The 15,009-nt window shown below is 37.2% G+C and overlaps 3 protein-coding genes across 5 annotated transcripts in view; all 3 read right to left on the reverse strand.

Annotated features, from left to right (window-relative positions):
• The window catches only part of LOC143921502 (uncharacterized), a 189,925-nt gene that overhangs the window by 49,544 nt on the left and 125,372 nt on the right, over positions 1-15,009 (reverse strand). The gene's annotated exons all lie outside the window — the stretch shown is intronic.
• Positions 2,396-3,974, reverse strand: LOC143921488 (uncharacterized). Its single transcript, XM_077444818.1, has 3 exons — positions 3,769-3,974; positions 3,236-3,520; positions 2,396-3,161 (listed from the first exon to the last, which is right to left on the reverse strand). Exons 1-3 carry the CDS (start codon positions 3,898-3,900, stop codon positions 2,460-2,462), a joined length of 1,119 nt encoding a protein of 372 aa, XP_077300944.1. The 5' UTR covers positions 3,901-3,974; the 3' UTR covers positions 2,396-2,459.
• Positions 6,820-14,785, reverse strand: LOC143921457 (uncharacterized). Of its 3 annotated transcripts, none has more exons than XM_077444776.1 (3): positions 14,576-14,780; positions 8,485-8,775; positions 6,820-8,396 (listed from the first exon to the last, which is right to left on the reverse strand). In XM_077444776.1, exons 1-3 carry the CDS (start codon positions 14,705-14,707, stop codon positions 7,062-7,064), a joined length of 1,758 nt encoding a protein of 585 aa, XP_077300902.1. In that variant the 5' UTR covers positions 14,708-14,780; the 3' UTR covers positions 6,820-7,061. The 3 variants fall into 3 exon arrangements, with proteins under 3 accessions (XP_077300902.1, XP_077300903.1, XP_077300904.1); XM_077444777.1 differs by lacking the exon at positions 14,576-14,780 and adding an exon at positions 9,579-9,800; XM_077444778.1 differs by lacking the exons at positions 6,820-8,396; positions 8,485-8,775 and adding exons at positions 11,637-13,427; positions 13,502-13,816 and having other exon boundaries at positions 14,576-14,785.

Here is a 15,009-nt window from a genome sequence, read left to right on the forward strand (position 1 = left end):
GGGTGGTAATTGGACTATTCGTCACATTGGGGTGGTCACAAAGACAATTTTTGCCATGAAAATCGCGAATACACAATATTTGGCACTCAAGTTCTCGTTACTATGATAGTTATCGTTAGTATGATGGACTTTTCGGCTGCCAGATGTTCCGTTATAGAGATTTTAGTGACTTTGTGACGAGTAATTTGTGACCAGTAATCACCGAACCAGGCCGGGTAGCGTGTGACTGGTGTAAGTGGTTTTAAGGATTAGCGACAAGCTAAGTGCATGTAGGCTAAACAATGGCGACCGAGTTGGCTAGTATTGGTCCTTTCGCAGAATTGACCTGTACCGTGTCGTGGGAAGATATTTCCGTACGTGACCATAGCAATAGGTAAACAAATTAGACGTCGAAGATGTCCTGAGAGATCTATCCCTTATAAGGCGATACTTAGGCGATATCAGGTCATTCTGGACTGAGCACTGCCAGTGCGTGTATCTCCTTAATCATCGATAAATGCTGTGATACGACTAGTGGCCTTTTACTTGGATCCTCCACCCACCCCTACGCAACAATACTATAAAAATATTCAACTTAAGTTTAAAGTATTTAACACTAGTTGTTTTACCCGGCTTCGCTCAGTATTTGTTATTTAAATAACGTAAACATGGTGAATCTTCATTAGAATAAATATTCATTAGTTTTTTTATTAAATTTATTTGAATCGAAAAAAAATATATCGAATCGTAATAGAAAGTTCGACTTGTTTTCGATTTCCAGCCAAAGATACATTCATACGAAGTCTCTTTTGAAATTACATATTAGATTAAACAAATAATTTTAGCATTCAACAAATACATTCCATGAGAAAAAATATCGAGAAAATTTCATCCATTCAGAGCTATCCACGGGAATATCATACTAATGAAAACCCGAGTGGTTGATATTCCGTATTCACGACTTTCGTGGCAATGATTGTATTGTGCGCGATCGCAATGTGCGAAATAATCCGTTCCTTCTTTCTCTAGGACAGTGTTTGCAAACCCTATGGACCGGTAAAAATTGGAGAAATGTTTGCGGACCGGTAATACAAAAATTAAAATTAATATATACACATATATATCTTCGGTCTCCGTGACCAGCCAGAATGTTAAATTACAGAAAACGCAAATATCGTAAGGCAAAGATCGAAAATCGAAAGATCTTAAGTCGAAAGATCAAAAAAAAGGGTGCACGGTAAACGGTACATACTCACTTAATTTGCGCGAGCAGGATACAACAGGAACAAGAGGAACAGGCTTTTCCTCCCGTATTAATGTACGCGCGCAGAATGCGGGAGGAAAAGCCTGTTCCTCTTGTTCCTGTTGTACCCTGCTCGCGCAAATTAAGCGAGTATGTACCGTTTACCATGCACCCTTTTTTTTAGATCTTTGCCTTCCGATATTTGTGTTTTCTCTAATTTAACATTCTGGCTCGCCACGTAGACCCATATATCTTCAATGAAGGGATCCATAGGTGGCATTTACGAGAATCCTCATTATCAGGGTAGAAGCAGAGAAATGTTATAATAATAGAAGGGCCCTTACGAATTAATAATTGTTGTCAATATTACGCGGTGCGTCTCTATAATTACGCTACAACGCATGGAATACAATCGGATCAATTTACTTATAAAAATGTATCCCATGTTGTTTATTGTGTGTTTTTGAATGTATTGTGCAATTTTTACCGATGCTTGCCCATCTTACGAGTACTACAAACAAACAGAGAAGATTTTATCGGACATACGTCGAGCACCAAGCAACAAATACGACGATGCGGCCGTGTACAATGAATGCAGTTCGTTCCGCTTGGTTTGTTTGGATGGAAAGTTCTCGAATATGTGGTGCCGTTCCACTCGATTTAGTTTTTATCATCCTTTGTTCCATGGAGTCAGGATGTTCGTTCAATGGGTGACAATGTAACTCTTGTTTGTACAGCTGCGCTTCAATGGATGCAGGTGGTCTTCGACTTCGCGCTTTGCCGCTTGGTTTGTTAGGGTGGAACTTTCTTGACTCGAGATGACGTCAATGGTTGAGCGTGGGAAATGTATCCTCCGTTGAAATAGATGTTTCGATTGGGGTGAATCGGGATTCCTACACCACTTCTATTATTATTAAATTTCTCTGGGTAGAAGCGATTGAAATTTTGAATTAATGCCCTTAAATGTTGACTAATTATGTTTATAATTAATATCCGGCTTATATCAGTAACTAACAAAAATTCTTCCTTGAGCGGAAACATTTCTGAGCTATCCTCTTGTATTTGACGAAATCTTAAATTCGTATTTAATTTTGACAAACATTTTGTACACTATTTCAGATTGCTCGTTCTGGGTTGACACCCACTTTTTTTCAATAAATTATTTTTATATTTCATTAAGCGCTATTTATTTTTTTAATTATTTTACACCATATTATTACTTAATTATTAAAACTAATTAAAAATTAACTTGTGTGTGGTATATCTCAAAACACGGTTCTTCACATAATGGTACATCGCACTGTTTACAAAAAAATTTCGTGTTTGTACGCTTTTTTGATGACGCACAAACAATACATCTTCTTCTTTTTATGTAGGTACTGGATGTTCCGGGACATGTAGCAGACGGTAAAACGCCAATAAAATGGGTATTAACTCCTATGCGTGATGGAATATTCTCATTTTTTTTGTTTGATTTTACTATATGACTTGTTTTGTGTGCTTCAAGGTCTGATTTCTGAGCGAAATATTTGAAACAAATGTCAGAATTTTCTCCAGCATGACTTCTTTCGTGACTTGTGAGATGAGACTTTTGAGCAAATGATTTTAGACAAATATTACATTTGTATAGCATATCCCTAGTATGGCATCTTTCATGTCTGACAAGAATATATTTATGAGCAAATACTTTTAAACAAAAATTGCATTTGTACGTTTTTATTTCCCCAGAATGAATTTTTTTATGTGTCCCAAGGCCAGCCTTTTCTCTAAATGATTTTGAGCAAATATTACATTGGTATGATTTATCCTCAGTATGCGTTTTAATGTGTCTAATGAGAAAAGCTTTTCGAGAGAATGATTTTAAACAAATGTCACATTTGAAAAGAGTAAGTTTTTCATTTGGATTGTGATTACACAAAGTCACCTTTCCTCCACATATCTGTAAAATAAAACGAATGTTATAACATTTAAATGTGTGTAGTATTTTGAGAAAGCTGATGAACATCATTTTACCGGTGAATTTCCATTTTCAATTGAATGGATTCGTGCTGAGGTACTCAATTCACATTCATTAGCAGGGGCATTGTAAACGTTTGCTGGTGAATGAACATCAAAACCATTTTCCCATATTAAATCGTCCAACAGAACTTCTTCAGGTTTGATGTCGAAACACTTGTTTAGCCTCAGTTTCGAAATTTCGTCACTTCGAAGACAAGCTTTCCGAAAACCGATGAGCAATTCCAGATTGTTTTTGCAAGAGCGACATATCGTATCCGGCAATCCGTCACCTCTGTAGACCTGCAAACGAGAAAGGTTTAGATGGGATTAAGTTCCGATAGAAAGAGGCATACAGTATACACACAACCGTATATACAAATAGCCAATTATAAATCAGCGAAAACGTCATTTAGACGTTCGAAATTATTATTAAGTTACGTTATTATTATTAAATTACGGTTACGGTAAAAAAATCACGACAGCTTTACCATACATTTATATTAAAAACGTGAATCAGATTCAGGGGGAAAATGTAAAGGGTAAACGACCTGCAGCCGACAGCAGGTCGAAATGCGTTGCGCTAAATGTGGATGAGGGTTTTCATGGATGGAGACGAAAGAATCGGCTGAATCAGAGCTCAAGCAAAGTCTGCACTGCATTGGAAACTCCATTAAGTCCATTGCGCAAAACGACGTGAAACTAATATCTAACTGTCAAATGTCAAACTGACAACTGCTCCAGTTCTCCTCTTCCTGAGATTTAGTCTAAAGAACAGATTTAATAGCTATGGCCAAATATGTTTAGTGGCTGGTCCATGTGGTAATTGGACTATTCGTCACATTGGGGTGGTCACAAAGACAATTTTTGCCATGAAAATCGCGAATACACAATATTTGGCACTCAAGTTCTCGTTACTATGGTAGTTATCGTTAGTATGATGGACTTTTCGGCTGCCAGATGTTCCGTTATAGAGATTTTAGTGACTTTGTGACGAGCAATTTGTGACCAGTAATCACCGAACCGGTCCATGTGGGGACTACCTCACGGGACCGAAAGTGAAAAGCCCAAAAACGCAAATATCGGAAGGCAAAGATCGAAAATCGAAAGATCTTAAGTCGAAAGATAAAAAAGGGTGCATGGTAAACGGTACTATGTATATATAATATATATTAGTGGCATGCGGTGAAATTATCTCTCTTTTTGTCATACAGCCTTGTTTAATGTCCGCGCGCAGAATACGGGAGGAAAAGCTTGTTCCTCTTGTTCCTGTTGTATCCTGCTCCCGCAAATTAAGTGAGGATGTACGACGGGGGGAGGGAGACTTTTACCGCACGCCACTGATATGTATACTAACCGTTTTTCATATGTATGCATGGTAAACGAACATTTTCGACTTTTTAACATTCGGTGCAGTGATGGTCACCCGGTCCATGGAACATGTCCCAAGATGGTAAACGGGTTACATCCCAAATATAAATCGCTAGCAGGATAACCACCGCTATAAAAATCGCTCAAGCGGATCTGCTGTCGCACAGTTAAATTTCCGTACAGAAGACTGCCCAAATATTCCTCAAAACTGCTTTTTTTAATGAGATTTTGGCAATTTTCCTGTGCGACGAATTTTCGTGCGACAGGAGATCCGTTCGAACGATTTTCGTAACGGCGGTTATTCTGGTAGCTACTCACATTTGTAATGTAATCACCGAACCCCTACCCCATGATATAGGATACTAAAAAACTGGAGCCCTCATTCAACTCACCCCACACATTCTAATTTCACATATCCATCTGCCTTCTGACCTTGCTTCAGGGATATAGTTCTAAAAAAAAGTATCGGGACGCTAAATTTTTACCCCCCCCCCCCCCTATGGAGGTAGGCCGTACTTTTATTATAGGACGGGAGGATGTGCTCGGACCGTAACCCGGCCTATGGAAACTCAGTTGATTTTTTGAGAGGATCGTGTAGGAATCTCGTCGTCGTCATCGTCATCGAAACCTTCGAGAATATTCCGCAACAACAAAATACATCGAGCGGAACAGCATCAAGCATTCCAGAAAATACTACGCCTCGACGAAAGCAAATTCCTCTTGTACGCATCAACAACTAAATGCTCGTACGCATCAATAACCACTTCCATCAAGCGTTCCAGAAAATTCTACGCCTCGACAAAAGTGCATTGCTTTCTTACGCATCAACAAACCACCACCATCGGTCAGGCGATTCCCGAAACACTATAAAAGGAGGTACAACCCAAACAACCCCAGTCGACCCACAGCAGCAAGCGTCGACATACAGCTCCTGACCAGCCACCACTACACTACGCGGACTTGGAAGATCAACCAGCCGGACGAGCCAGCAACACACTGTCGTATCCAGAGACCTTCCGAACATAGCCGAACACCGAGCCAGCAACACACTGCCGCATCCAGAGACCTTCTGAACATAGCTGAATGCCGAGCCAGCGACACTCTACCATATCCAGAGACCGCTGAACGACATACTTTTGCCCACAAATACCATACCTTTGTACAACCATAGGCAAACAATAAAACTTTATAAAACTAGCACAACAGTGTTTCGTTAGGCCGGGATACGGTCAACACATCGCTACCCCGCCTACAATCGTTTATTAATGTTCAGTTTGCAAGCTTATTACGAGTAAAATACATTCGCGGCGATGTGGGCTGATTGCCCACTTCAGCGAAAAGGCAGGTAGAATTGTCGTCCAAGTTTGTTGCTCTGAATTATATACTAGTTGAATTACGTCATCATTCTTTCATGAGTTCCTACGAGCTCTAGGTTATTCTGTCTCCAAATGATGAAATCATGCTTCAGAAAGTTTTTACGGGAATGGGGGTCAGATCAGATAATTGTGCAGCTTTGCCTTGAGGTTGCTCGGTGTGCGATCGAGTGATGAAATCATCCTTTCGGGATTTTTTACGGGTTCGAGGTTATCCTTTGTCTCCAGCTGACGAGATCATGCTTCTGGAAGTTTCCATGAGCTCGCGATCGTATTTATAAAGCTAATCGAATTGTCATTGCCCTTGTGTGAGCGAAAATAATTTCAGGGGAGGTTAGCTCTGTATGCTCGTACAAAATTTGATGATGCCATCATGCGACTTGTGCACTATGGTCAAATAGGTGAGATCACTGATCTTGATTTGGAATAGTATAAGATGTGCTATATTAAATCATTTCAAATCTAGTTTTATTGAATATTATTTTTAACATTTTAAGTTATGAAGTAACAATAACATTATTAATATATTGCTTTGTGGATTTTTTTACCAGAGACAGTCTTTAAATAACAGAGCGACTGCGACTCTGCCTTTGCATATAAAACATGTTATTAATTTCATACTCAATAATATTTGCAAATATTGAATGACTAATCTACTAAAACCCAACGTATGCAAATTCAAGAGTGTTTCTATTTTTGTCTTTTTTTCATTATCGACATTAGAAAAAATACTACAAAGTCTCGAAATCCTAATAAAAGTATGGAAAATGCATTTGAATTAGCCTGGCAAGTAGTTGAAAATGGCGATAATATAAGGGCCGAATATTTATTAAAGAATTCAACAAATAAAAAATACAAAATGTTTAAACAATTTTATTTTTTAGTTAAAAGGTAATGATTAGCATCAGTTCATCATATGTACATATAATATATACGCCACTTTCTAATTACGTAATATGCCAGAGATATTCGAAAATTCGCCTACTGGTCGAATTGCTTGGTGAAATAACGAATGTAATTATGTATACATATACCTGAAAACGTTATTACACAATGGTATAAGACAAAACATGGAAAAAATTCACTATTCTAAAACCAGCCTACAGCCCTGTTTTTGGCACAGTGTGAGATTTTATGTGTCTAATAAGAGAAATTTTATGAGCAAAGAATTTAGAGCAAAGAGCACATTGGTATGGTTTTTCTCCAGTATGAGTTGTATTGTGCATCGCAAGGTGAGATTTACTAGCGAATGATTTCAAACATATGTCACATTTGTACGGTTTTAGCCCAGTATGAGTTTTAATGTGTTTAATGAGATAAGATTTTTGAGCGAATGATTTTAAACAATTATCACATTTGTATGGTTTTTCCCCGGTATGACATCTCATATGTAATGTGAGGTAACGTATGTCAAAAAATGATTTTAAACAAATATCACATTCGTGCGGTTTTTTTCCAGTGTGGAGTCTTTCGTGATTTACGAGATGAGTTTTTCGAGGAAATGATTTTGAACATATGCCACATTTATATGGTTTAAACCCCGTATGGGTTTTAATGTGTCTAATGAGATAACTTTTATGAACGAAAGATTTAGAACAAATGTCACATTTGTATGGTTGTTCTCCTGTATGGATTCTGTTGTGCACTGAAAGGTAACATTTTTGAGCAAACGATTTGAAACAAATGTCACATTTGTATGATTTTATCACAGTATGGGTTATTTTGTGTATTTCAAGACGATATGTATTAGTGAATGATTTTAAACAAATGTCACATTTGTATGATTTTGGCTTCGAATGAGTTTTAGCGTGTCTAAAGAGATAAGCTTTTTGAGCGAATGATTTTAAACAAATATCACAATTGTATGGTTTCAACCCAGTGTGAGTTTTCTTGTGTTTAACGAGATAAATTGTTTGAGAGAAAGTTTTGAAACAAATATCACATTTATATAACTTATCCTTAGTATGAGTCTTTTTATGTGTCTTGAGGTCAGCTGTTTGATTAAAGGATTTTGAACAAATATCACATTTGAAACGTGTGAAAAGTTTTTTTCCAGCATGGCGTCTTTCGTGATTTACAAGGTAATTTTTTCGACTAAATGTTTTTAAACAAATATCACATTTGTATGGTTTCAACCCGGTGTGACTTTTAATGTGTCTAATGAGACAACCCTTTTGAACGAACGACTTTAAACAAGTGTCACATTTGTATGCTTTTAATCCAGTGTGAATTTTGATGTGTTTCGTAAAGTTGGATTTTAGAACGAATGATTTTAAACAGATGTCACATTTATATGACTTTTCCTCAGTGTGAGTCTTTTTATGTGTCTTGAGGTCAGCTGTTTTATTAAAGGATTTTAAACAAATATCACATTTGAAAAGTGCGAGTTTTTCGTTTGGATTGTTATTACAAAATGTCTTCTTTCCTCCGCTTATCTGTAAAATAAAATTAATGTTATATAATTTAAATGTGTGTAGTATCTTGATAAGGCTGCTAAACATTATTTTAACGAGGTGAATTTACATGGAATTTTGGCTCCGAATTGATTTCTGCTGAGGCACCCAATTCTAATTCATTTATATCGTCTTTAACAAGGGTGTTGTCAACGTTCGGTTGCAAAGGAACATCAAACTCATTTTCCCATAATAAATCTTCAAGTAGAACTTCTTCCTGTTTGATATTCACTTGCTTGTTTAACTTTAGTTTTGAAATTTCGTCACTTCGAAGACAAACTTTTCGAAAACTGATGAGCAATTCCAGATTGTTGTTACAACAACGACATATTGTATCTGGCAAACTGTCACCTTTTTGGACCTGCAAATGAGTAAAGTTTAGATGAGAACGAATTCAGATGGAAATAGGTGTATACACACACACACACACAACCGTACATATAGACAATGGCAAGTCAGCGTAAACGTCGTTTTTAAGTTCGATAATATTATAAAGATGGATGACAAAACGCAATATTTATATTCAGTCATGATGGAAAGATTCTCAAGTTACTCGTTTAACCGTTTGCCCGCGGCCGTCTTCTATAAAAGCTTTGGGCGACAAGTCTGTAGCGCGGCTGTCTTCCATAGAATTTCTGAACTTTGCACGGGATTTTGAGCCTTATATGCGCCTATTTCAACTGTTTTAAGGTTCAAAATTGGTTGAATATATTACTGAGAGTTGAATGCCATCTATTCAATTTGCTTAAAATGAATATATACCAGTCAAAATTAGTTTTATGTGGAACCATACTGAAACCTCGTTTATGTGACGTCACGTCTGTTGAACAATGGCGACGATACGTTTCAATTGTATGAAGAATGATTATTTGACAATTAATCCAAAACTGACGAGATATATTATGAATTTTATTGTTTTAAATAATACTTTATGTTTTAATTAACATATCTGGTTACTTGAGTAAATATTAAAATCTGTATTAAAGGTCGAAAACTCGATTGCCAAATTCGCGAAAAAGGTGCCGCGTACAGGGCTTGTTCGCTATATTTATTGCAATGTCCATTGCGGCTACGGCAAAAGACCATGAAACCGTTACCATACGTTTGTATAAAATTAAATTTAACAAGTGAATTAGTTGGGATTAAATATAAAGGTTGAACGACCTGCAGCTGACAGCAGGACGAAATGCGTTTCGCCAAATATGCATGACGATCTTCATGGATGGAGACGAAAGACTGGGCTGCAGCAGAACACAAGCAAAGTCTGCACTGCATTGGAAATTCCATTAAGTCAATTGCGCAAAGCGAGAAGTGACGATTGATATCTAAGAACTGTCAAATTTCAAATTGACAACACTGCTCTAACGCCGTCGTGAGATTTGGTCTAAAACTCACTCATTTTTCAGCTATAGTGGAATACGACTAATGGCGGGTCCATGATAGATCGACACAGATAATAAAGGTCTGTTCATACCTAGTCGGCACGAACCGACTTCAGCAAGTATCCGGCCGTACAAAAAGTATTCTTTGGTACATTTTGTATGGGTCTATTCCAGGGGCGGCTGGTCTATATGGGTTGCGGGGCTGCAGCCATTGATGTATAATACACTGGATCCACCCTCACGTCTTATACTGGTCTCCCTTTTGGCGCATGCAAAATACATGGCGCATGCACAGTTTCTCTTAGTAGGTAGGTAGGTACCGCTGCGTCGTAGGGAAAAAAACCCAACTTCCCCGCTAGTTAAACCCCCCGCACCCCTCAATTAGTGAAGACAAGATCTCCGACCAAAATCACACGTCAGGGCCCATCTATGTGTATTATACATTAATGGCTGCAGCCTTCCTAGTATAGTACTATGGAGGATGAACGAATGAGACGACTGGCATGTTAATGCACGTGTTTATTATATGACAGCTGAAGACAGAGTGAGTAGTGGCTCTCCGAACCCAGCCGAGTTGGTTCCCACTCGCAGGAAGGCAACCAAACTCGACCATGTCGTATAAGCGAGCCGCCACAGTACAAATGCATTCTATTTTTGCCGTCCATATGGACTGTAAGGCTGCAGAACTCCAAGTATAGTACGTATTCATGCTATTTTTGTCTGCATTTGATCACCGGTATGGTCAACGAGCTACTACAGCCCGATTAATCTCTGCAGCCCCCCCCCCCCCCCCTCTATGAATTCTCACGAGCCGCCACTGGTCTGTTCATACCTATCCAGCACGACCCGTATCCTGCAGGTGTCCTGCAAGTGCGGATAGTATTCTTTGGTACATTATATGGACGTATTCATACTCCATTCGCGCATGTGCATTTACGCATTCATGCGCGTCCATATAGAATGTACTAAAGAATACTGTCCGTACTTGCAGGATTCGGGTCATGCTGGATAGGCATGAACAGACCTTTAAGCGTCACGTTTACGCCACGCCAGGCTTACAGCAGTAGCCGACATTTTCTGTTCATATATTTACAGCAGCATCCGTCTACGTAACGTATCCGTATTTTTGGCCATCGTGGAGATATACAAGCGCATTGCGTGCCATGAGTCTGCCGCTTTGCTGTTTTGGGCAAATTATCGATAGTTACAGTTGACAGATGTTCAATATTTCGACATGGTTTTGGCAATAGAGGAAGAAGAGGAAATAAAACATTACATTGTTCATGTTCAGGTGCCGGAAATCAAGCTATGAGCTCAAAAAAAAAAACGGTTTCCGACTTAATTCGAAGCATAACAAACATACAAGTTTACTTATCTGTATTATCCTTTGTATCATTTTATGTACATGTCAGCAAAAGTTACGAAATATTCGAACTGTGTCACCAGAAACAAGAAACCAAATACACCTTTTCTGTACAATAAAGATTTTAAATGATTACTTCAGAACGATTTTATATTTTTCAAAATGCTGCTTTCAGGTTTTTACAACGGGCTTACATTTTTACTGTCTTGTATTTATTAATTTATACTAAATTTGTGTTAAGTGTCTTAATTTTGTGTTTATTAATTTATTAAAATATTTATGAAATACCATATGTACATACATATATGATAGTTATAAACATATGGCATATAAAGTATACCAGCATGAAATAGTCCACTCTATACTGGTCAATACTATGTTTTGTGAATTCATGAAAGGTTCAGAATCAATAATATAACTGGTAAAGTTGGAAACATGTGTTATTTAAGAACAAAAGAAAATAAATGTAATTTTTTTTAATATTTTAAGTATTTATTATGCACGAAGAAAGCAAATACACGTACAACATCACAAAATATCAAATTTAAATTCCAATTTTTATCTGATCCCGTGAGGTGCACCCGTTTTATATAACTATATATAATTTGTATGTTAAGCACAGTCAGCATCTCAAATAAAACATGAAATTTGTACAAGATAAATGTACATACATACATAATATTTAAGTATAAGGTCTTATATCCATTGCAAGGTTAGATTTGTCCAAAAATGATTTAAAATGATAATGACCATACCCTCACTACTCCACGACTCAAAATATAACCTATGGAAGGGAATGAAACGACGGAGTGTTGTACACACGACTGTTTAATATGATGGTTGGGAAATACATATGTAAGTAGTTCAGCGGCGAGCAACATGGCCGAGTTGATCCCAGGTCGCAGGATGGTGACCGAAACTCCACCATGTGGTACAGCCGCTACAAATCCATCGAAAATGATAATGCTTAACCTGGTCACTTTGTATAACAATCGTAAAGCGTTTATCTTCGGTGAGATCTTTCATGTTCCATGAAATCAGATTCTTCAGAAAATGATTTTAACCATTTGCCCGTGGCCGTCTTCTATGGAAGCTTTGGGCGACAAGTCTGTAGTGCGGCTGTCTTCCATAGAATTTTTAAACTTTGCACGGGATTTTGAGGCTTATATGCGCCTATTTCAACCGTTTTAAGGTTCAAAATTGGTTGAATATATTACTGAGTTGAATGCCATCTATTCAATTTGCTTAAAATGAATATATACCAGTCAAAAATTAGTTTTTTGTGGAACCAGACTGAAACCTCGTTTATGTGACGTCACATCTTCATACAACTATGAAGAATGATTATTTGACAATTAATCCAAAACTGACGAGATATATTATGAATTTTATTGTTTAAAATAATACTTTATGTGTTAATTAACATATCTGGTTATTTGAGTAAATATTAAAATCTGTATTAAAGGTCGAAAACTCGATTGCCAAATTCGCGAAAAAGGTGCCGCGTACAGGGCTTGTTTGCTATATTTATTGCCGCGGGCAAAGGGTTGAACAAATGTTTCATTTGTATGATTGTTTTTTAGTATGGCGAATTTCATGTAACCGAGTATGAGTTTTTTTGTGTAATTCGAGGCGGCTGTTTCGAGCAAATGACTTTAAACAAATTTCACATTGGTACGGTTTATCTCCGGTATGAGATCTCATGTGCATTGTAAGGTAACGTTTGTCAAAAAATAATTTTAAACAAATATCACATTTGTGTGGTTTCTCTCCAGTATGGCGTTTTTCGTGATCTACAAGGTAACCTTTTCGTGAAAATGACTTTAAACAAATGTCGCATTTATATGCTTTCAACCCAGTATGAGTTTCAATGTGTCCAATGAGACTACGTTTTTGAACGAATCCTTTTAAACAAATGTCACAATTGTATGGTTTCAACGCAGTGTGAATTTTAATGTGTCTAGTGAGACAAGCTTTCTGAACGAATGATTTTGAACAAGTGTCACATTTGTACGGTTTCAACCCAGTATGCGTTGAAATGTGTCTAGTGAGGCAAGCTTTTAGAAAGAATGTTTTTAAACAAAAGTCACATGTGAATGGTTTCAACCCAGTATGAGTTTTCAGGTGTCTAGTGAGACTAGCTTTTTGAACAAATGATTTTAAACAAATTTCACATTTGTTTAACTTATCCTCAGTATGTGTTTTTTTATGGGTCTTGAGTTTTTCGTTTGAGTTGCGATTACAAAGAGTCTTCTTTCCTCCGCATATCTGTAAAATAAAAGGAACGTTATATAATTTAAATGTGTTTAGTATCCTGACAAGGCTGCTATGTATCATTTTACCGTTGAATTTGCTTTTTCAATTGAATGGATGCTTGGCTTTGAAACGGTTTGTGCTGATCTACCCAATTCCAATTCATTTATATGGTCATTAACCGGGGTGGTGTAAACGTTTGGCGGCGAATGAACATCAAACTCATTTTCCCATAATAAATCTTCCAGTAGAACTTCTTCCTGTTTGATATTCACTTGCTTGTTTAACTTTAGTTTTGAAATTTCATCACTTCGAAGACAGACTTTTCGAAAGCTTATGAGCAATTCCAGATTGTTGTTACAAGAACGACATATCATATCTGGTAACCTGTCACCTTTCTTGACCTGCAGATGACAAATTTTTACATGTGATAAATTCAGTAGGCTACGGTGACCATTCCGTTCAAATTCAAAACCAGGACATATTTTCCAAAAAGGATTTCTAAAAACTTCAATTATTAAAAACGAACATGGCTGCACATTTATGAAAAAATAAATATTATTTTCTCGAATGATAAGCGTAGGAAAGATGACTTTTTGTAATCACAATCCGAACGAAAAACTCACACTCTTCAAATGTGATATTTGTTTGAAGCCTTTAATCAAACAGCTGACACATAAAAAGACTCATACTAAGGATAAGTTATATATTTTTATTGCGAAGAGCAAGTGGATGAATGAAATGATCCTGTGTGTGTGAACTATCAAGTTAATCACAGTTGTTATAGATAAGTAATCTATCACCAATCGAACCTCACCAAATTTGTATGTTAAAATTGCATTAATCTATTCGGGGAAGTGGCATTCGGGACTCCATCACCAGCCCGCGAAGTAATAAATCGAATTATGAGATTTTTCTGCAAACTATCGGAAGTCGAAGTTCCATTGTATACATTCAAATTTTAGTTTACCCTTGAAAAGAATTCATGGGTCCAATTTAAAGGGGTTAAAAGAAGGTTTGTAAAAAGGACATATGTACTGTAATCGTTAAGATCTTAAAGGGCGCTAAAACGATAAATTGTTAAGAAAAAAACCTTGAAACAGATATCATGCGATTGCATAAATTTATATCAAACACGAGAATCTAAACAAGAGCTAAACTACCTGCAGCTGGCAGCAGGTCCAAATGCGTTTCGCCAAATGTGGACGAGGATTTTCATGGATGGAGATGAAAGACTCGGCTGGAGCAGAGCACAAGCAAAGTCTGCACTGCATTGGAAACTCCATTACATCCATCGTGGGAGAAATCACGAGTGACGACTGATGACAGAAATGTCAAATTGACAACCGCTCCAGTTATTCTTTTCATAAGATTTGGTATAAAGACACGAGTTTTTGTTAGTACAATATTTAGCGTGTGTTCCTTTCGATTGATGTAGTTGTTGGGTGCCAGATGTTCCGTGATCGAGATTTGAGTGACTTGGGCGAGATCGCTTTTTGCGGAATAATCATCGAACCAGGTTAAATATTGCTTGATTCTAGTTTTCTCTAGAGGTAGGTGCTTTTTCCAGGAAACAGGGCATTTTGGGTATATTTTC

The sequence above is a fragment of the Arctopsyche grandis genome, chromosome 13 (assembly GCF_051622035.1).
Source record: "Arctopsyche grandis isolate Sample6627 chromosome 13, ASM5162203v2, whole genome shotgun sequence".
Taxonomy (NCBI): Eukaryota; Metazoa; Arthropoda; class Insecta; order Trichoptera; family Hydropsychidae; genus Arctopsyche; species Arctopsyche grandis.